Source organism: Artemia franciscana, chromosome 18 (assembly GCF_032884065.1).
Source record: "Artemia franciscana chromosome 18, ASM3288406v1, whole genome shotgun sequence".
Lineage (NCBI taxonomy): Eukaryota > Metazoa > Arthropoda > Branchiopoda > Anostraca > Artemiidae > Artemia > Artemia franciscana.
Genome location: NC_088880.1, coordinates 17,732,996 through 17,754,402, shown reverse-complemented (window position 1 = coordinate 17,754,402; position 21,407 = coordinate 17,732,996). Strand labels below are relative to the sequence as shown.

At 35.4% G+C, this 21,407-nt stretch overlaps 1 protein-coding gene across 1 annotated transcript; it reads right to left on the bottom strand.

Annotated features, from left to right (window-relative positions):
* Positions 1-1,606: 1,606 nt before the first annotated feature.
* LOC136038696 (B-cell CLL/lymphoma 7 protein family member B-like) lies at positions 1,607-19,483 on the bottom strand. The gene is made up of 5 exons (XM_065721997.1): positions 19,381-19,483; positions 15,230-15,337; positions 12,690-12,765; positions 5,233-5,347; positions 1,607-1,841 (listed from the first exon to the last, which is right to left on the bottom strand). Exons 2-5 carry the CDS (start codon positions 15,316-15,318, stop codon positions 1,741-1,743), a joined length of 381 nt encoding a protein of 126 aa, XP_065578069.1. The 5' UTR covers positions 15,319-15,337; positions 19,381-19,483; the 3' UTR covers positions 1,607-1,740.
* Positions 19,484-21,407: the final 1,924 nt, after the last annotated feature.

Below are 21,407 nucleotides of genomic sequence, written 5' to 3'. Positions count from 1 at the left end.
CCTTGCATGAAATAAAATTTAGCTTGAAAAGACTTTACTCGGAGGTCTTTTTTCGAGAACTCGCCGAAAGAGCCATCTATTTATTTCGAGAGAGCTATCTACTATACACACCTAAGGTGTTTGTTATTTTGCTAGCAAACACGGATTATTTATGAAGGAGACACCTTTTCTATTAGGAAATACTGGTTTAATTGATTCTCTAAAAGTCCTCATCAGCCTGAGCGGGGTATCTCAGGATGCTATCTCAGATAATATAAAAATTTCATGAATTCATCTGCTGCTTCTACCTAAACATATTTTGCTATTGGCTTAAGAGTTGTGAGTCTTGTTTTTTACGCAAGAGAGATTCGAATCTTTTATTAAAGTCCTCGATGTTTCTAAGATACAAAAAAAGAGGTTGGCACACTGATTTGTTCTTTAAATTTTTGAACACTCAGAATAGGTGGTCCCAAGTTATTCTCGTATGTTTAATCTTAGCTAACTACGATTACGTAATGTAGATTAAAATGAAAGAGAAAACATCAGTGGGAAAGAAATTAACTTCACCTTCATAAAATAAGCTTTCGTGGACTGTCACGTGGCCTTCTGGCATCGACATTTTTTATGCGGATAAAATAACTTTGTTAGCTTGTCAGATTTAAGCCAATGATAGTGTTAATAGAATAATAAATTTTTGTGCGGAAGTGTAGATCTTCACAACATGGTTATGAGATGGCATCCATCCTATAAAGTGTGAGACAAAAATTAGATTAAATCACAAGCTCACGATGTCGGACAATTTTTACTTATACAGACCAATGCCTTGGTAAATATCTATATTTCATTTGAGTTCCTTAGAGTATTTAGTTGTTAAAAACAATTTGAACTATCTGAGGAAATATCAATGCAAAAGTCTCCAGAATTATTCTACTTATGTTGTTTTGGTCTAATTTATCCCAGTTTAATGGTTAAATTTGCTTGATGTGTTTTGCTTAGAACTCGAGACGTGTCAACTATCTTGACTAATTCCTTGGACAGTTAGAATATAGAAATGTATTCACCATCCTCGGCTGCACATTTCCACGTCATGTATAATTTGTATTGTTGTTGATTGATTGATTAGAGGCAACAGTAATGCATTAAATGTGAACCAAGATAATTCTAGATTAGATTAACACTCTTATTGGATTACATTTTATTACTACCTCCCTCTATATTCCCACTGTCATCATCAGTTGTAAAATGTAAAGAATACATTATCACACTTTAAGGCAGACAATGAGAAGACATTTCTTTGATAGGGTTTTTTTTTTTGCGTGCGAAAATTTTCTTTGACCTCGTGAAATGACTGTAAAAGTTGAGTAGTCACTGATGAATCGGCATGAGAGCGCGGAACTTGGCTATAATTTAATGCTCAGGTGCATTCTCAAATCATTTTCTACCTGAAATTTTATATTAAAAAAAATAACATAAATAACGATGGAACAAACAAGACATGTAAGAAAAAGCCAATTCTAAAAGATGCACAAAATACTCATAGCCAAAAGTTCTCTTGAGATACGACTTAGGCTTCGGGAGGTAGCATAGTAACCTTCTAAATAGTCAAAATGCTCTAATTAGGGTCCAGTTTTAAAAATCGTCAAAATGTTTATTCAAAAGTTTACAAAGGTGATTGCTTAAAAACATTCAAAAAGTCTTAAAAGTATTCAAATTTAGGTAAATATTCTTGTGTTTATGTACAAATTCTAGAAGTGATGACTTCTACATATTTGGTTGAAAGCTTGAATTCGAATCTTCTGACATTCCAACAATGGAAGCATTGAAGTCCGTTGGTCCTTGACTCTCACTGTTCATTGAAAAGCCTAAAATAAATATTATACTAGTTTACTACTACAAATTGATGTCTCATTATAAAGAGCTGTAAAGAATACAACTACAAAAACATTTCTCAAGACATCATGCTAATTGATATTACCTTAATTCGAACCTCGGAATGAATTAATTGCAAGAAGTGAGATGCTCCGTAGTTGATGATGGCGATAGATCTGGTCGTTGTGTTAAGGTCAAGGGACAAACCATCAGGACTAGAAACTGCTGAGAGATCCAATTTAAGCCCACTCGGTATCTTCAGAGACAACAACAAAATTGATACCAAGCGGCTTACAGGAGTACACAAGAATATGAACTGTTCAATGAAGTCCATAGGAAATGTAGAGCAATAAATTTAGAAAAGAGATTCATTGATGTTTGAATATTAATTCTTGAATGATCACCTGACAAAGAACATGTTAAGGGATGTATGCATTTGCTTAAGTTCTTTGAACCTGGAGAATGTTCTGAATTATTTTCCGCACCGAGAAATTAGCATCTAAAGAATAATTTAAAGTTCAACAGCGAAAACAATTTTCAGCATTGATCCTTATTTGATGGAATATCGTTTAAAATACACAAAGTTGGCATTCAATAAAACTCCACTTTCTAGAGTCTGGAGGTTAACTTCACAAGTCCGAAGTACGTAAATCTGAGTAGTAGAAAAATCATAATATTCATTGACGTTTCGCAAAAATCATATTATTCGAAAGATAACAAGACTTGTAAAATAATAGAAGAACCAAATGATGTGGTACAGTTCCAGACACAAAGCCATATCCAAGTTTTACAAAACTGCTCGCAAGACGGCCCAAAGAACCTTCTTGAGTCCCTGGAAATTTTGTAGGGCAAAAAAATAAACATATATATATATAGCATTTAATTTACTCCTGAACTTCAACCTATGTTAAAAGCTTAAGTATAGGACTATAAAGATAATACCTATGCCTGAATGTACCCAAAATGGAACCTGCTTACAACTCTTTCAAAATTGCAATATTTTACATAGTTAAGGGCTTGTTTACATACACACTTCACAACCTAGGGTATAAACCCAATTCTTTAGACATATTACCGTAGCAGAACTTATGATGATCACTATTTTCGTCTATTGCGGAAATATGTCTCAGTGGAAGAAAAAATTAAAGATAAAATCAAACGAAAACTAAGTTGTATAAGGCAAACTGATTTCTTCTCCATTTGTTTTTTTTTTATTATTATTATTAAAAAAAAAAAACAAAAAAAAAACGGTATTTAGCCAATTATTGTATTTAAGCCAATTCTAAACCAGTTTATGTTTCACTCAAACATTACTTTGCGGCTAATAATTTGTTTATTCTGTCCAGGTTTGGTTCCAGAAAAATAGAAACACGCATCTTGCATTGTCTTATGTTGCTTATGCAGTGAACTAGGCTTTGGATGCTTGTTTTAAAACTGCTGCCCCCTTTTGGAAACCAGAATAGCCCCTGAAAAGATTAACCGTTATAATTTAACAACGAGGATACAATGTCACGAATATTTGGCAATTTTACACTCTTTTAAGACGTTTCTTTCTAAGTAGAATTATTAGGCAGAATCAAGGTTTCCGTCTAATTTACATTCAGTTAGCTCAGGTGTTCAACAAGGTGAAATTTTAGACTGCATATTCTTCTTGATTTGTATTAATAAGAGAGATAGAGAGAGAAAAAGATGTATTTAAAACAACAATCGTAGCTCAAATGGCTAATTTGATGTTGAACTACAAAACATGTTATTATGCGCTATTATATAATGACGTAAAAAAGGGACGAAAGAGTTCTGGTAGTGGTTTGTCCAAGCACGCACAGGCACAAGTTTTATCTCCTGTCTCGTACGGCTGACTGTCGGGGCTTCCGTGGGTAAAATTTCAGATCTCCCAGCCTACATTCCAAACTCATGTATTATTTCCTCTTTTAGTTTAAAGTCTTAGACATTTAGCATTCTTCATATCACATAAAATCATGCTAATGACGCATTTCTATAACTAACAGCAAAATTTTCAGAATACTTATATAATTTGATGGCCGACTCGGTTAAATTTATAGATAACTGGATGACTCCAACAAATTGTCTCTTAACTTTAATCAATCTAGTTCTTTTCAGCAGAAATACCATTTGAAGGATGAAGTCGTAGGATATAAATGAAGTTATCACTGCAGAAATTTCAGTGCATTTTATTTGGTTATTGACTCTGTGCTATGCACTGTCTTTTCAACTTCACGTTGATAAATTGCCACAGATAATCTATAAAATGCTAATATTATTGGTAAGTAAAAAATTAGTCACTAGAAAATATAGTGCACATGCTATATTTCAATTTGATTCAACCATACGCTCTACATTGTAGTTCAAATTGGCTTGGTGGGCCCATATCGCCATCTACTAATGTCACGATATGAGTTCTACAAAATAAGGCAGTTCTTTTTTAGTTAATCTAAGGGGTTTCTGATTTGTATCCAAATGCATACAAAGCTCGTAATATTGTACTTCCGTCAGCACCGTGAGACCTTTAGACCTGCCCCTTTATTCGTCAATGCAAATACTAAAAATTTAATTCTTTATTCGGCCGTCTTTCACATAATCTAATGATATGATATCTTTCGATCTTACACCCTCGGATACCGAAATGAGACCTATTACTACTAAAACTCAATTATTTCATTTCTCACTTACTTACAGAGGCATCAAATTATGGAATTGATAACCATCCGACATGAAGAAGTGGAACTATTCTAATAATTTAGTAACCAGTGCTAGATCCAATTTCCAGTCTAATTATGGTCTTAAAGTTTAAATCATTCTTCTATTTCTCTTGGTGTTATAATGATTACTTTTATTTATTTATTCCTTATTTGTTTTTATCCATGTCTGATCTCTTTCCGTTTGGTATGTAGTAAGTTGGCATCTGGTCTCATTTGAATTTTCTTTTTTCTTCCCCGCCATTATATACTTAAAACGTCTTCCCCAGTTTTTTTTTCTCTTTGAATTGTTTTTCCCTGTCTAGACAGCTACTTTATTTTCCTATCAGGATCGTCTATAAGTGCATCTGTTCTGCATGTTTGTTTGCTTTTTGGTTTTTTATTATTTTTTTTTTTCCAGGACAAGTGTGGCGTTTTGGGTAAATGACCTTTTTTGTATCACGTATATTACTGAAGTCGAATTGCTATAACTGACAAAAAAAAGTGACAATGACAAAGTATGGATTTCACCTAGGCTTACCAAAAATTAGTTACACCTTCGTATTAAAAACAACAAGCATTTAAATCACTTAGATAATCTAAGTGAATCTACTAGGCCCTTTGAGTAATTTTAAAAAAGACATATAAGCCTCTAATAACTTCTTTTCGGGAACAGATGGTTACTCACTTGTATTTGAATCTTCGCCAGCATAAATAAGACTAGTTTCAGTGTTTGGCCTCTTTACGGACTGATTCTCTTTGCCAATTCCATGATGCATCTGACTTCGGATAGGCTTGCGCTTCTAGACAAAAAAATATCATTAACAGGGTAATAGTCCATCCTTTAGCGTCAATAAAAGCAAATAGAAACTATTATAAACGGGAGCAGAACTAATATCCTCTTAGCATTCTAAAAACCAGAACGGCATTTGCACTTTACTGAAAACAATTTTTGTTACGAGGCGTATGTTTTCGTTTGTCAAAGCCTAAAAAAAAGAATATCCCTACCAACCAGGATTGCTAAAAAGTACTAGTGAATTCAGAGTGATGGTTTAAAGCATACTGATATTCATTCTGTAGAAGAAAAAAAATAGGAGATACCTTGGGTTCAATAACAATAAGTGAAATGTCTTAATGGCCTGAATTTTTAATCAGATAAAAAAAACATCTCACTGTACAGTTCAAGGCCAAATACGATGAAAGATGCTTGTTATTAAGCCACAGTCTACAATGCAAAAGCTGAGGTGAAGTCTTAAAATGTATCGGGAAGAAATTATCATATCTGGTGCCCTTTTTAAATGAATAATATCCTCAAACTCAATAATGCATCGTTCGCTAGCAGTTACTGCAGTACAAAGGCTGTAGGACTCTCCTCCCGAACAGGAAGATTGAAGTTCCAATTGCTTGATAGTAATGATTAATACTTCCTTAGTTAGAAGTCATTAAAAATGGCGAACTAGATGTAGAAAACGTCATATCTAGTACCCATTTGCCTCCTTTTTTTAAGTAATAGCGCTAAAACCATGATTTGTTAGTGTCATTCAAATCTATGTAAAAAGCAATTTACTAGGAATTTAGCATGATTTCATGAAGGCATGACAGCTAAGGGTATTTATTTGAAATTTACAGACCATACTAAGGCGGATCTTAATATAAGATCCGCCTTAATATCAAAGAGCTTGCTGAAAACGCTTGTCGTGTTTCGCCAGTGTGACCCCAACTGACTTAATGATACCATTTAGTTTTGATAAATTGTCACAAAAAAGGAAGACGTGCAAGAATAGAATGTCATCTACAGCGTCACCGAGGCTACTGCTTCACTTTTAGAATACTAAAATACTTCGTACTACACTTGCTTTCACCGTGGTTATAAAGGCTTTTGGGATTTTACTTTACGTAATGAATTATCAAAACATCTATATCGCTACCGACAGCCCAAACTTCGGTCACGGTCGCAGTAGAAACAGCTCTCTTCACAATAAGAAAGTTGGGATCACCATAGACCTTTAATTCCCTTCTCTTCAAGCTGTTGCATAAGAGGCGGTGTAAGCCTCTGCTTGTTCTCCTTGTTAGCAGGATGTTCTGGTTTTTCAACAGGAAGTGGCAGAGATGGTGCGAAGTGAACCCCACTTTTGAGATCCCTTTCGTTCTTCTTCAATGAGCGCAATCTTTGGTCGACTGTTCACGACTATATCGTTTTAACACCTTCATTTTTGAATGTTACCTCGAGTAAACCATATAGTTTCCATGTTGTCATGGTTAATAGCACCAGAAGATAGCTCTACTTACCATGGTATCCAAGGGCGTTAATCACCATTAGCCAATAACGTAGTGGAGAGTTTCGTAGTTGTGGAAGATTCGTCTGATCACTATATTATAATGTCCAGTTTCAAAACACAAACTTTAACTCAAAAATTAATTTTATAAAAAGGAGAATTTACTCACAAACAAGCATAACAAGGCTTAAATCAAGGTTCATAATAATTTCGCTTGTTTTAAGAATGTTTGGTAGTAAATTTGTATAGGGTATGAAACACTCTATGTTATGGTCCAATGGGTATCTCATCCTTATCTTGTAAAACCGATTTTTTTTTAAGAATAGATTTTAAGAGTGAAATGCATATCCACACCTTATTGGGTGTTTTTTCAGGTGTGAAGTTTTATAAATACAACAAAGATCTAACTTACAATAAAGTGCCTGAAGTAATATTTGCATGTTCTTCTTTACTTACCTCACTCCACTCGATGTCACGAAGTTTTCATTTTGACCTTGGTATATTTATTTGTAAGTAATTTCTTCTTTTTAAAAAAATTACTTTTAGTGACTATCCTTTGCATTTTGAATTCAGACATTATAGTACCGTGGTCTGACAAATCTCCCATAATCATGAATCAGATGCTTCACGTGGATCAGGTGCAAAAATATTGCCAATATGAGAAGAAGAGGAATTAGATACTCGAGTCGGAATAAGACATTAAAGGGTTTATACCGTATGGTAAATTACATTCTAAAAAATGTAGGACATGCATATCAATTCCTTGGTGGGTGGATCGGAGAATATCCGTGAAACTGATATTGAAGTCATCAAGAACCCTAAACGCCATTCCGAGACTGGACAATAGACGTAACAAGAAGGGACATTAGAGATTAATTTCTAAATCCTTAGGAATGAATGCGCCGAGCGGCATTACTACCTCTGAAACCGGCAAGGTTATTTTACAGCTTTTCGACAGTTGGATTCGACAGTATCGACAATATTTTACAATTTTGAAATTACGGTATTTTGCCCTCTCTGGGGCAAAATTATTGTCTTGCGCCAAAAAATGGCAGAAAACACCCATTTGATGTAACAAAATCGATTTTGCTACTTAAAAGGGCACCTGAACTTCTAATTCAGGTTAGCAAGAGTCCTATTAATTACTCACGTTAGATCTCCCTATCTCAAAACTTCTGTCTTATTCCCGCGCCATCTAGATTAAGGCCAGGTGCAAACGATAGGGGCATTTTCTGACACTGGTTGGAATATTGGCGCCATTTAAAGAGAAAATATAAGGCCACTAGAAGATACTTAATTTCATAATTATTCAGAATTTTTGTCAATAAAAGTATGCTTTGCGTAATATTTAAGATCCTACCTCCAGCAGGCGCCTTATAATGACATATCATCTGAGCAAAAAGGTGCCAGAGGCCAACAGAGCCCTGTACGCTTTTCCTTACCCTAATTGCCTTAGAAGTTCACTTTCTCCTCCTACCACGAATTTTATATTTTCTTCAAATTCTTTTTTCAATCTTTCTTTTCTGGTCTACTTCTACCTTTAAAAAGCTACAGCTGCTAGCGCTTTTTTTTTACATTCAAGTTGAACATTCGTCTAACATAGCTACGGGAACAAAAAGCATCCCTGCAAAAGTACACTTCCAAATTTTTGTTTGGAGAGGGTAGGGGTTTGAAATATCAAAAATATCATTTTGAATAATATAATTTCCACGGTTTTAAGTTGTAATCTTAGAACAAATATTTTTTTATGGGATGTTTCTCAAGGAGGCAGGCCAGGAGGCCAGGGGATCAGCGCCCCACGTGTAACAGTAGGTCACTAAAAAAGGTACATAAATACGTAAATGAGAAATGTTTTCATTTAAATGTTGGTAAAAACAAAGCTCCTGGCAGCCCCCCCCCCATCCTGAGGAATTTTTAGCAGTGCCCATGATACCCCCCCCCCTTAGCATCTTTGCTGGTAAACACATTAATGTAATCTTCATATTGCACAAAAAAAAATTGCAATAAGAAGGGGTTTTCGCCCCAGAGCAGCCATATTAGACTGTGCCCAAAAATATTCCCAGGAATAAAAGGAGACAATAGACCAAGTTTTACACTACCCCCTTTATAAACTTCCTTGCATATTTTTATTAAGCCCCCCCCCCGGAAATCAAGAAAATGTTGACAAAATTTACATACAAACGCAAATAAGGAAAGTTCTCATCTAAATCTTGGTAAAAATAAAGCTCTGGATATCACTTCCCCTCCTATGGGATATTTCCAGCAGGCATTCATTATCCTTACCCACGCTTCCCCCTTTGATGTCGGTGAGCATGTGAAGGTAATCTTTCATGTTATACAAATATATGTTCATGCAACAAGAAAGGAGCTATCCCCCGACACCAACCATATTATAGGGTTAGTCAAAAATTATTCCCAAAAATGAAGGAAGATGAGAGATAAATTTCTACCTCCCTTCCACTTTTTGGGGCAGTAGGCACCCCCTACACAAAGATTCATCAGTACTCTTCCCTAGTAGCTACTACGCAAGAAAACATTAATGCGTGATTTTGTAAAGCCTCAAAAGAATCAACTCAGTTAATTTAAGCTGTGAAACAAATGTCTATAATAGCCGCTCATTTTGCATTGACTGCGTGAATCGTTAAGATGTAAATGCACCACCGTGCGGCGGCATTACTACCTCCGAAACTGAAAAGCTCAATATGTAACTTTTCAATAATTTTAAATCGATTGTCTATTTCAAGATTTTCCATCTCAGTAGCAGAAAATGCCACTTTGCTGGGTGACAATTTTTTGTTACTTAAAAAGCGCATTATGCTTTTTGATTCCCGTTCAAATGAGCCTTCGCTCCATGTTCTCGGACCACTAGTTCGATACGATCCCACCTGTGAAAAAACAATACAAACCCATCCGGTATCTTTTGTCTTGGAAAAATGCCAAGTTTCGCATTTTTGTAAACAAGACCTTGAAACCTCTGCAATAGTGTTTATGATACGCCGAATTTGAAAATATAATTTTCATCAAGATCGCTAGCTCTTTTGGGAGTGTTTTGTCCCATTTTCGAAAATCAGGAACATTTTTTCAGGCTCGTAACTTTTGGTGGGTTGCTTTGAACTTAACGAACCTAATATATTTAAGATCACCATACAAAGGCAATTCTTTCATGTATATATAATTTTCAAAATTTCTTGTTCGAGTTGTTCTTACTTACAGATTGTTACCACGAACCGTTTGAAAGGTCAAATCTGGATACCTTTAGTTCGTAAGTTAGCATAGTCAATTCCCTCTGCCCTTTAGCCCCAATTACTTAACCCACAAGCTTCAATTGGATCCGAGCATTTTCGTGCAAAAGTCAGAGAAAGGGAGTATACCTCTGAAAATCGTCCTTAACATGTCCCATTAGCCCATAAATGTTAGGCCAATAGATGAAAAAAAAACTGACAATCTGTCTGCATAAAAGTGGGTGGTGAAAGTGGTGTTGAAAAGACCACAAACCGTCTTTAAACCGTCATATAGAATGAAAATCATTGTAGGTTTTGATTAGAATTAGGTCGAACAATACTAGCTTTGTCCTACAACGTTGAGGATGGGGAAAACGGTGGGAAATAGAGGGGCTTCGGGTCCACTTTGGTCCTTCAACAATAGAGATTAAAAGTCCTTGAATGATTGCAGTTCAAACAAGGTGAAATATCATTCCTTTGTACTAAAAAGCTGATTGAAAATTCTTGAGTGACTCTGGTTCAAACATAGTGCTACATGCCTACCCGTCTGCCAGAAAGTTGGCGGAGGGAGAGTTGAGGGGATTTTGGAGGGGACTTTGGCCCACTTTATGCGTCCAATAATATAGATTTAAAATCCTTGTGTAATTTCGCTTAAAAGAAGATGAAACATACCTGAGTTATTGCGAAAAAAATTGTAAGGAGAGGGGGGCAAGTGCCTACTATATTTGTTTACCAAAAAAAAAAAGTGGAAAATCATAACATGGTTTCGGTTCAATCGCGGTGCAACATGCCTACCAAAATAATAATGAGAAGATGAGGATTTGGTGCAGTTGGGTGGGAATCAAGCCAAATGAAACTCCTGTTCGTAAGAACCAAACCGCTCTTACAAAGTGCAAGTACCTACCTTCTTGCCGAAAAGTTGGCAGTTCGAGGAGGACGGAAGGTAGAAGGACCATTGGCCAGCTTTATACCTCCGACTGTTCAGAATAACAACTGTTACATGATTCAGCTTCAAACAAGATGCAATATACCTGTCTTTCCACAAAATAATTGACGGGAAGAGGGGTGAGGGAGGTGACATAAACCTAATTTGTGCCTTCAATACTAACTATAAATAACCCTAGTGTGATTCCGGTTAATACAAGGTGCGCTTACATGCTAAATTTGTAACTAAAAGTTTCTGGTACAACAGGGCCAGGTTTATAGTGATTTTTTATCTCTAGCCTATTAGGTTGTAAAATCCTTTCATAATTCCTGTTCAAAAAGTGGGCACTATGCTTGTCTTTCTATTATAGGTTGTAATTGGTAGGGTCTCTTAGAGTGGGGGGGGGCTCACTGGAGAGGATTCGCTCGAAAAATTGGGTTATGCAGTCATTTTGAAAACCTTTGCATGGTTCTGGTCCAAACAATGTGCAGCATACCTATTTTCTGCAGTAGATTTGGTAGTAGGAGGGCTTTGGCCGCGGTCTTGAGGAAGAACACGCCAACTTTGGGCCTCCAATGCTATAGGCTGAAAATACTTGAGTCCATCTGTTTCGAACAAGATAAAACAAACCTTCTTTTCTGCTAAAAAGTTAAAAGAGAAGAGACCATGCTTAGGAACCACGTGCACGCTTAGTGCCTCTGTCTGTTTTCGCACCGAATCAGGGTTTTTTTATTTATTTTTTTTTAACCTAATCAGGACTTAAAATTTCTGTAAAGTAGTTATCTAGTTTTATGTATATCATTTTTGCACAGTCATCCATTTTTTTCCCGATCCGTTGTGAACCATGAAGTTGTCAGTCCTTCAAAAATTTCGTATATCGTGTGATCGAATTTTTGTTCGAAAATCATTGACGTTATGTACGTTTATAAGCTCTTCAAGGATTATTGATCAGCGGTAAAACAACATTGAATCACTCTTAGTTCCAAGGTTGCTTTCCTTGCCGTGGGCCGAATTTTTAACGTCACTACTAAGAAAGGAGAAAAGAGTAAGCTCCAATTTCCTTATCAATGGGACAATTATCAAATTGAGGATGCATATGCAACAACATTCCTCTGTCTCAGTCTCAAACACAGAAAAGAAAAAAACCAATCCTACAAAATTACTCGAGCCAAATAGATGGCAGCCCTAAGAGAACATTTTAGCGATTGAGCCAGGGAACCATGGCACATCTAAGCACTTTGATATTTCAGTATCATTAATATTTAAAAGGGAGCCTGTTTTTTTTCCGGTTGAGCAGAGCTTTCCACTCCAAAGCAGAACGAGTACTCGAAGAAAAAAGTGTCGAAGAGGAATAATCCTCTTCGACATAGATTATAAGACCACTTCAAGCCCTACTCTTCAGGCTCTGGGTCAAGGACAAGCAAAGCCCTTTTTTTGACCCCAGATAAGGATTAGGCAAAAAAAACAACATTAATTTTAATAAATTGATTATTAATCAAAAATTTAAGGTTTTCTTTAATAGATCATAGAGCAATAGTGAAAAGCAGTTTAGACTCAATCAAAGCAGTATAGACTTAGTAATGAAAGAAGGAAGGCAAATGATAGCAAGAGACACTTGATGAAGACGACTTATTGCTACCGAACATGGTACAAATAACTAAATGTCTCAGTACTTTCACAACAGCCAATCTTTTAAAATTTCGATAATAGAAAAATGTCCTACCGGGTCAAGACTTCTAGCAGGAACCCATTTGAAAACTCTCATTGTTGTTTCGCCGATTGTTACCCATTTCTTCTCCCTAAAAAACGTATAATAAATTTTAAATTACATTCACGTTTGTGTCGTGAAACTACTGTCTCATAAAAAATAGACTTTAAATCAGAAAACTTATTTGCAAATCGTTAATACAGATGAATTATAATTAGAGTACTATTTTGATATTGGCACAAAAATTAAAATAAGATAGGCCACCAAGGCCATCCCAATTCAGTGCAGAGTATTCTGCATTTCAAGTTAGATTCAATAGCTATTAACCGCAGTGGCGTCAATTATGGGGGGAGGAGGCAGGGGGTCTGTGTACCCCTCTAGATTTTTTTTTTACCGCCCTAGATTATGAAAAATACCTCTTCAAGAGCATTTCCATAAATAAAATTGAAAAAGCGACCCCCAGATATTAAAAAACATATTTTCCCCTCTTAAAATTTTCTTGAATTAATCTCGCTTAATATGAGCCATCTTACATACATAATGGTAGCATGAGACTCATTGACCTTCTTTTTCTATTCTCCTTATTCCAAACTCAATACATAGCCTACCACCATCATCTGTATAAAATAGCAACTTTAAACTACAATCTCTAAAAACTTTCTTATGCGAAAACTTTTGGGTTATTCCCCTTCTTCTTTTTCGAAAATACCTCAAACATTAATCATTTCCTTTATAATATCTTTTAAAAGAAGTGCTTAAAGTAAAAAAAAAAAGTTAAATTTAAATTTAACCATAAAAATCGAAAAATTCTTAACCAAAACGAGATATGCCTTTCTTAGGCAAATCTCGACGGGGATCGTTAGACAAAACATCAAGAAGGCAAGCAATAATTAATCGGCTTTGCCAACAAAATTGTTCTGGGAGCAATACTTCGGTTTTGTTTTTTAGCCACGGATTAAACACTGCAGTTTTCTACCCATTTACAAAGCGATTTGTCCAATGGCAAATTTTTTTAAAAATAAATAAATAAAATATGATACGTTCCTTAAAGACGGTCACATGTTTCTACTTCAAAAATAACTTGACTGCCTTCTCCCAACACCAGCTCGATATTGCTAGTTTTAAAATGTACCATGCGTTTAGACTAATACTCTATTACTTAGACCACTTCTAACACTACACTGGCTCAGCATGTTAAAATGGTAAAATTCCAGCACTACGTAATTGCAATACACTAGTACTTGTAACCGTGGCATAGCCACTGGATGAAGGAAAATTTGCATAGCCTAAAATGTATCGGAAACGAATAAAATGTACACCAATTAGCAGGATTATGTAAAAATTTAATTGAATGTCTTTGGAGATAATTCGAGGGGCGGGACGAAAAAGGGCAAGGGAGGGGATGTTTGCCCTTCAATCTCTTTTGACCCTTAAAGGGGCACGAGAATATTGAATTTGTGATCGAATAGACCCCCTCAAAAGTTTCCATGAGCAGCCCTTCCATATGAAGGGGCTTTGGGACAAAAAAAAACTAAATAAATAGCGCATAGAAGGCATATGGCTCTACACAACAGGCAACGTGATAGCGAGCCTTAGGCCCATTTTGTGCCACCAGCTAATCATTACAACAAATTGCAACGTGTGTCATTTTGCACTAAAACAAGTGTAAGCTCATTTTTGTACAGTTGAGTCAATTGCTGATTTTATTTTGCATGTGCTCCACAACAATAAATTTGTCAGCTTGTCGAAACTTTCAAAACGGTGCATCTCGTGATGGAATTTGTGTGCCAACAAGAAAAACGATACAACATACATCCATCTGCTCTTCAAGGTTTATTGATGAGTGTTAAAAGAAATTACGTATCTCTATTATTTTTAAAGTTGATATTCTTATTGTTAGGCAACATTTTCAAATCAAAACTAAGAAAAGAGCAGAGGGTAAGCTTCAATTTTTTTTAAGCTCAATAGGCATATGTCACCATTCCTCAGCCTCAGCCACAAACACATAAAACGAAATAACCTATTCAACCACAATCACAAACAAAAATGGCTTTTAAAAAAAGATAGTAACACTTTCTGACATACTAAAATTCACTCCCATTACAATTTGAACGCAAGCTTGGTTATTTGTGTGAATGGGGCTTTCTGCTGAAAAGTTAAACCCAACCCCAAAAAATTAAAACTTGGCAGAACAGCTCCAAATATCTCTTTTTGATACAGACTATATACTCCAATCCAACTCACTCAATGTAAGTTCTGGCTCACGGAGAAGCAAAACCATCCTTTTTAGCCTAGGCAAGAAATATATGTAGAATAGCTTCCCAAAGTGTGGTATAATATTCATCAATCCACCAACAGGTAAAAAATTTCGTAAAAACCGCGGAGATTAGAGACTTACCATTTCCTAACAACAAACTGAAACCAAAATTAATATGAATAAATAAATAAAACCTAGAACAAAAGAAAATCAAAATTAATGATGAAGTCAAATTCAAATGCTTTCACTTTAATTAAATAAGAAAACCTGATCAATATGTCTAGTTGTACTAGCTTACCAGTGACGAACCTTGTCCACTCCTGTTATAATCTTTTTTATTTCATCTTTGGTTCTACTTCTGGTTTCAGCCCGGAAAGACCTACTCATCTTGATAAAATGAGAAAACCTAAAAGAAATTATTGTTTAGAGCTACCATTATTGGGATAATATCTGTAGTCACATATTAATTCTTTATAAATCACAATATTTTGCAAGTGAGATTCCTGCCGGGACCACAACATTAGTTGAATTTTCAAAGGGTTTAACTTATTTTTTTGAAGTTGCTGAGGATTATGTAAAATATTTCTCAGACCCATTATATAACCAAAAAGTGCCTACAACTTAACAAACAGTATGTAACCAAACATATAGCCCTACACATAACCTACCTATGTATCCCTACATTATATTAAAGAAAAAGTTTTTTTCCTGAAAGTAAGGAGGAACATTAAAACTTAAAACAAATAAAAATTATTCTGTAAGCTATATGAGGGAAGGGTTCTCCCTCTTCAATACCCCTTTTTTCATGCTAAAGTTGTTCAGGTCTTTTTTTTTGTACAATTCCATAAGGAAAAATCTCCTTAACATACTTTCATTTGAAAAAGGACTTATTTTTGTTTAATTTCTGGTTGTTTTTCAGGTCATTGCAGAATTCCCTTTATGCAGAAAATGTCTCATGGAATTCTCCTGGGGATAGTTCCCCCATGGAGAATTTTTCCCAAGAAATATCAACAAATAAAATTCCCCTATCGAATCCTCTGTCTACAATTTCCCCTAGAAAGTTCCACCCGGAATTTCTGTCCCAGCAGAAAAATCTCCCCATATAAAATCCACACCCCCCCCCCGAAAATGTCTATATTTCCAAATAACAAATACTAGGCCTATATGTAAACAATGGGCAAATTTCCAACTTTCAGTCCTTCCCCAAGGACTGTGAGGGGTCATGTCTTCCCCAAAGGTGTAATTATTGGATTTTTCAACTATGCTGAACTAAATGGCCATCTCTAAATTTTGATTGGATGACTTTGGTGAAAAAAAGGCACAGTAGTGGGGCTAGCTTCCCTCCAATTTTGTGGTCACTTAAAAGGTGCACTAGAACTTTTGATTCCTGTTCAAATGAGACCTTTCTTAATCTTCTGGGACCTTTGTTTTGATACAATCACCTCTAGGAAGAACAAAGATTAAAAAATAATAAACACATATCCATGATCTTTCTTCTCACAAAAATTTCAAAATTTCTTATTTTTGCAGATAGGGGCTTGAAACCTCTAAAGTATTGTTCCCTGATATGCTGAATCTAATGGTGCACTTTTTGTTTAGGTTCCTTGACTTTCCTTCCAACCTTTCTTTTAAAATAAGGCAAGTTTTTGCAGGCTTGTAGCTTTTGATGGGTACCATTAAACTTGATGAATATTATATATTTGGAATCAGCATAAAAACGCTATTCTTTTAATAATATGACATGATATAGATTTATTGCCTGTCAAAACTATACAAATACAATATGTGGCAGACTCTCATAGGGGCATCAACATCTGGATCTAATAGACCAAATCTTTTAATGAAATACTGATTACTGGTCCATTGTGGTAGCCCAAGAAAATACTTAGCATACTTAAGATAAATCATAGGTGGCTTTTTCTTATCTGTCTGAGTGAAACATTTCCAAAACCAAGATATGTACATGAAATGTATTAGAGCAAATAGAGTATATAACCAGGCTATATATATGAATAACACTTTTATAACTATCATATAGAAAACTTCATTTTTTGCAATGTAAATTTTAATTAGTTAATAATTGAATACCAATGATAAATTTAAAATGATAAAAGGCTCAGTGAGAGCTTGCTCCTTACTTTCAGTTGAAAAAACTTGTTTATTTGTTTTTAATTTAATTTATCTGAAGGCTCAATGTGAGCTGGGATGTTTTGGCACTAAAATGCAAACTTTGAAGTATCTCCCACCCTCCACAACTACAAAACTCTGTGGTAGAAGTTTAAGTGCCTTTTTATTTTATTTTCTTAATTTGTCCATTGTTTACAGATATCTATCAGTTATTTGAAAACATATGGACATTTTTTGCAGGGGATTTTTCTGTGAGGGGGAGGGTTATCTTGAGGAATTCTCCAATCTCCAAAACAATGGAATCTTCAAAACTATGGAGAAACAATTATTTTTTTAGATGTAATATTATGAGGAAACTTGTTGAACTTTCTTGGTAATCCTGGAGAATTTTATTCACCTTCCTCAAATACTTTTCAAAATAGACAAAAACCCCTCATCTAGAATTTCACTAGAGATGGCGTGCTTTGGCAGGATAGCAACCATTATTTAAAGTCAGATCTAGACAGCTTTTACAAATGGCTAATAAATGGAGGCTCAAGTTTAATGTTGAAAAGTGCAAGGTTGTCCATTTTGGAACATATAACCTAGAATGACAATGCTCAATAATAATAAAAGCTGGTGAGAGACAACCAATTTATGAGAGTACCTCAGATAAAGATTTAGGGAGTTATTGTAGATGACCTTTAATCCAACTACCACACCTGAGCTGCAGTGGCCAGGGCTAACCAAACTCTTGGTATCATCAAGCACGCAATCATCAGTAGATTCTAAGCAATAGTTACAAAACTCTAGAAGAGTCTGGTGAAACCTAGATTTGAGTATGAAATGTGTTTTGCCATTCCAATTAATATAACAGACCATATGGCTCACAATTCTGTCCAAAGATAGGCAACTAAATGTACAAAGGGATATTGATATCTTACACATCCTACCCATTTGTGTAAAGTCCATCTCTCACATACAGAGTTTACAGAGTACTAGAGTCCATACCTAGAAGCTTAACCAAAAACATACTAAAACCAGGCTGTGAAATAAATCATTTTCCAATTGTGCAGTCAACCTATGGAACTGGCTTAGCCAAAATGCTGCTGTCTTCCAATGTTGAAGCCTCCAAGTCTGTAGTTGCCAAAAACTGGTGTAGGAAGCTTGGCTCAGAGCATGGAATGCACCTAACAAGTTGAGTCAACATCATCAATGACCATAATCATTCACTGGTATTCATTAGACTTAACCTTATTGCTGGCAAGTGTGAGTTAAGGTAATTTAAAGTATGGTAATTATATTTAGAAACAGTCTTGAATGGGAAAGTGATTGGTGCTGTGCTTTTATTATTATTGTATCTTTTTTAGCAGAGGCCTTGAAATACATTGTTACCCAGCTTCACACAAAACCTCACAAGAAAATATTAGAGCAGACAAATAAATTATTATTTCACATAAAATGAAGAAACTTTCAATCAAATATATTCATAGGATGGTAAAATTCTAGTTTAGTGACTTCTTACTATCTTGGAAAGAGGTTAGGTTAGGAAAATGAAACTTTCAGCGATGGGTCTAAAGGCTAAAGTGTATCCTGGGAAGGTTTTTTAAAGTACCCACCTCTACTCCTTCTCCCTCTAGAGGGCCCTGAAACGTTCCTACATGACAGGTCTATACCTATTAAGATTTTGACAAAATGACATTTTACCTTAATTTTCAGTTAGGCTACCAGTTGCTTTTTCTTTGCCTTTAATTCTGAAAATGCAATTCTTGTTATTTGAGTAGAATTCTGAGCCATAGGCTATTAATATTTTTTTAAAATTTAGGAAATGTATTTGCATATCTTTAAAACCTTATAAATTAGGACTGAGCAAAGTTGAACAGCTGAAAATACTTTGTAGCCTAAGCTACTTCATTTATGTAGAACATCCATTATGCAAAGGTTTGCTTTTATAAAATAAACTTTTATAGTTCAATACTCTCTGGAGGGAGGAGTGGAGGTAGGTACTTCAAAATACTTTCTCAGGACATACTTTAGTACCTATATAGGCCCATCCCTGAAAGTTTTATTAGCCTATCATAACCCAGCTACTTTTCAAAATAGCAAAATGTAGCTTGTCTCTACTATGTTTCAGTGAAATTACAGATGAGGAGCTACTGACATTCCTTTGGTTTGAGATTAGGCCTACTTTTCCCTGACTAGGTTCTGAAAACAACAATCCAAATGATTTGCGTGGGATTCTTGGCCAAGTCAGGATTTTATTTTCCTAATAAGAATATGTGTCCTATTTTTAAAAGCTTGTATATTAGAGTGTGGCAAAGTTTGTATACCCATTAATTTTACCTTTGATTTCTATAAATAAAAGTGAAATTCAACTATTTCGCCAAAATTGGTTTCATTAGCCGGACGCCAATTTATATGCAGTGCTCAGTTATTACGAGACATACCGGCGTGGAGGAAAATTTCGGCGGTGTACCATACCAGTGTGCCACCAGTACAGACCAGTGTGGTCTGTCAATATTTAGTCTTGTTTTTTGCAGTCATTTGTTGATTTCTGTAGCAGTTTAAAAACTCGAATTACTTGGATTGATAATTGCATTTAAAAGACTACTACCGTTTTGATTTTTTTTCAAATTTTGCATACTGAAAAATGAAGAACCTTCCATCGCTATTGTTTTAAGCACAAATAAATGCTCAAGCTTAGATCAACAGCTCCAAGTTATAAATATTTCTAATAGGTAGAGAGTTGAAAGTATATTCTTGAAATCTTGCAACCAAAGTCATAATTTCCTTAATTTGTTTCATTTCTCACTGTTCAATTTTGGTGAAAAAAGGTTAAAAATACAATTTGTCAAACCAATACAAAAGCATTGAATTTGGAAAGATAATAACTTGTTTTAGGTCAGAAACATTTTTTGATTTAGTACTGTAAATTGGGCCAATTTGGCAAAACTACAAAAATGAAAAGTTAACGAATTTTGCATTTTACCATATTTTTCTCAAAAAATTCACTTGGATTTCAAAAAGAAAAGAGGAATAAAATCATAATCTTGTGCGAAATTAAACCAAATCCTCAGCTTTTTTCACACTTGCAAAAATATTGTAAATTTTAAACCGGCTTTAACTATAATTTTAGCTCCTCATATCACTATGAGACTTCTTTCATAGAATTTTTAGATCATAGTACTGAGTTTCAGACCTTCTCTACTGTATTTCAGAATTGATATTAAAATCGGATTGAAATTTTGGACTCAATAAGATTCTACTGTAACTATTCATATTTTTTTCCTCGGATTTAGTATAATTTTGGACTGCTGGTCCAAATTTTACTGAGTCTAAAAAACTTTAGGGCGCTGCCCCCCCCCTTCCCTGCCTGCCCCATTGTAACACCCCTGCCTACTAAAATGGAGATCGAAAATAGCATGCTCTTGCTTTTCATGTATTGCGGCTTCCATTGTTCAAATTTTGTCCCAGTCAAAACCTCCAAACTGGCTCTAATTTAAATTCTATAAGATATTTCCAGAACTTTGTTGATTGTTGTTGTTTTTTTTTTCCTGTTCTCCTAAACAGACTGAGTCCTTTCCTTTTTCCGAGGTCTGCTACACAAGGAAAACAAAACTACTTCACTATTATGGTTCATACTGGGTTGAATGCTATAATACCATGATTGCTAGGATTCACTGAGTATAAGGACAATTATCATGAGAACACATATACAGTGGGAATCGGACGATATCGTCTCTTGAAGAGCAAGAGGATAAAAGTCTGAATAGAGACCCTTGATCTGACAAATTTTTGAGTGTTGTTACCTATGTCGCATTTTCCTTGAATTTAAATGTATCACTGTTAAGCTTTACGTGCTTCGGAGTTCTAAAGGTCTTAAACAGATTCGTTTGTTTGTTCTCCGATACGTCACTCGTAGTGATTGAAATAGATTTGAAGTTGAAACTCCGTCTTGAAATGGAATTCTGGGTTGAAAACTGTTATACTGTAACTATTGAGTTTCATTAGAGCCGTCCTGGCCAAGTGCAGTGGTTCGCTGGATTCAGGATCCTTTGCCTGAGAGGACGCGGGTTCGAAACCCAGTGTACTCAATTGTTCAGTTTGGGACGGGGGTCAGTGGCATGACTCTGTAAGCTTAGCCAGAGTCGACTCAGCTCTAAATCGGTACCTAGAGAAATCTTGGGAAGGTAAACAGGAAGGGTGTCCGAAAGCAGAGGATGGTTGGCCCCCAACCCCCCATTGCACTTCCTGGCTAAAGGACCCAGAAACGGAGACCAGCACCACCGGTAGGGACTGTAAAGTCTAATGCCGTAACCTTTTCCTTTTTTTATTGAGTTTCATTAAGAATAATGACAGGTATCATGAAC

What these genes read in the sequence shown, in the direction of transcription:
- LOC136038696 (XM_065721997.1), bottom strand. Translation starts at nt 15,318, where the DNA reads ATGAGTAGGTCTTTCCGGGCTGAAACCAGAAGTAGAACCAAAGATGAA. An exon ending in GTGGACAAGGTTCGTCACTG is followed by an intron (nt 12,766 to 15,229) that starts GTAAGCTAGTAC and finishes TACGTTTTTTAG; the next exon opens with GGAGAAGAAATGGGTAACAA. An exon ending in CTGCTAGAAGTCTTGACCCG is followed by an intron (nt 5,348 to 12,689) that starts GTAGGACATTTT and finishes TTTTTTGTCTAG; the next exon opens with AAGCGCAAGCCTATCCGAAG.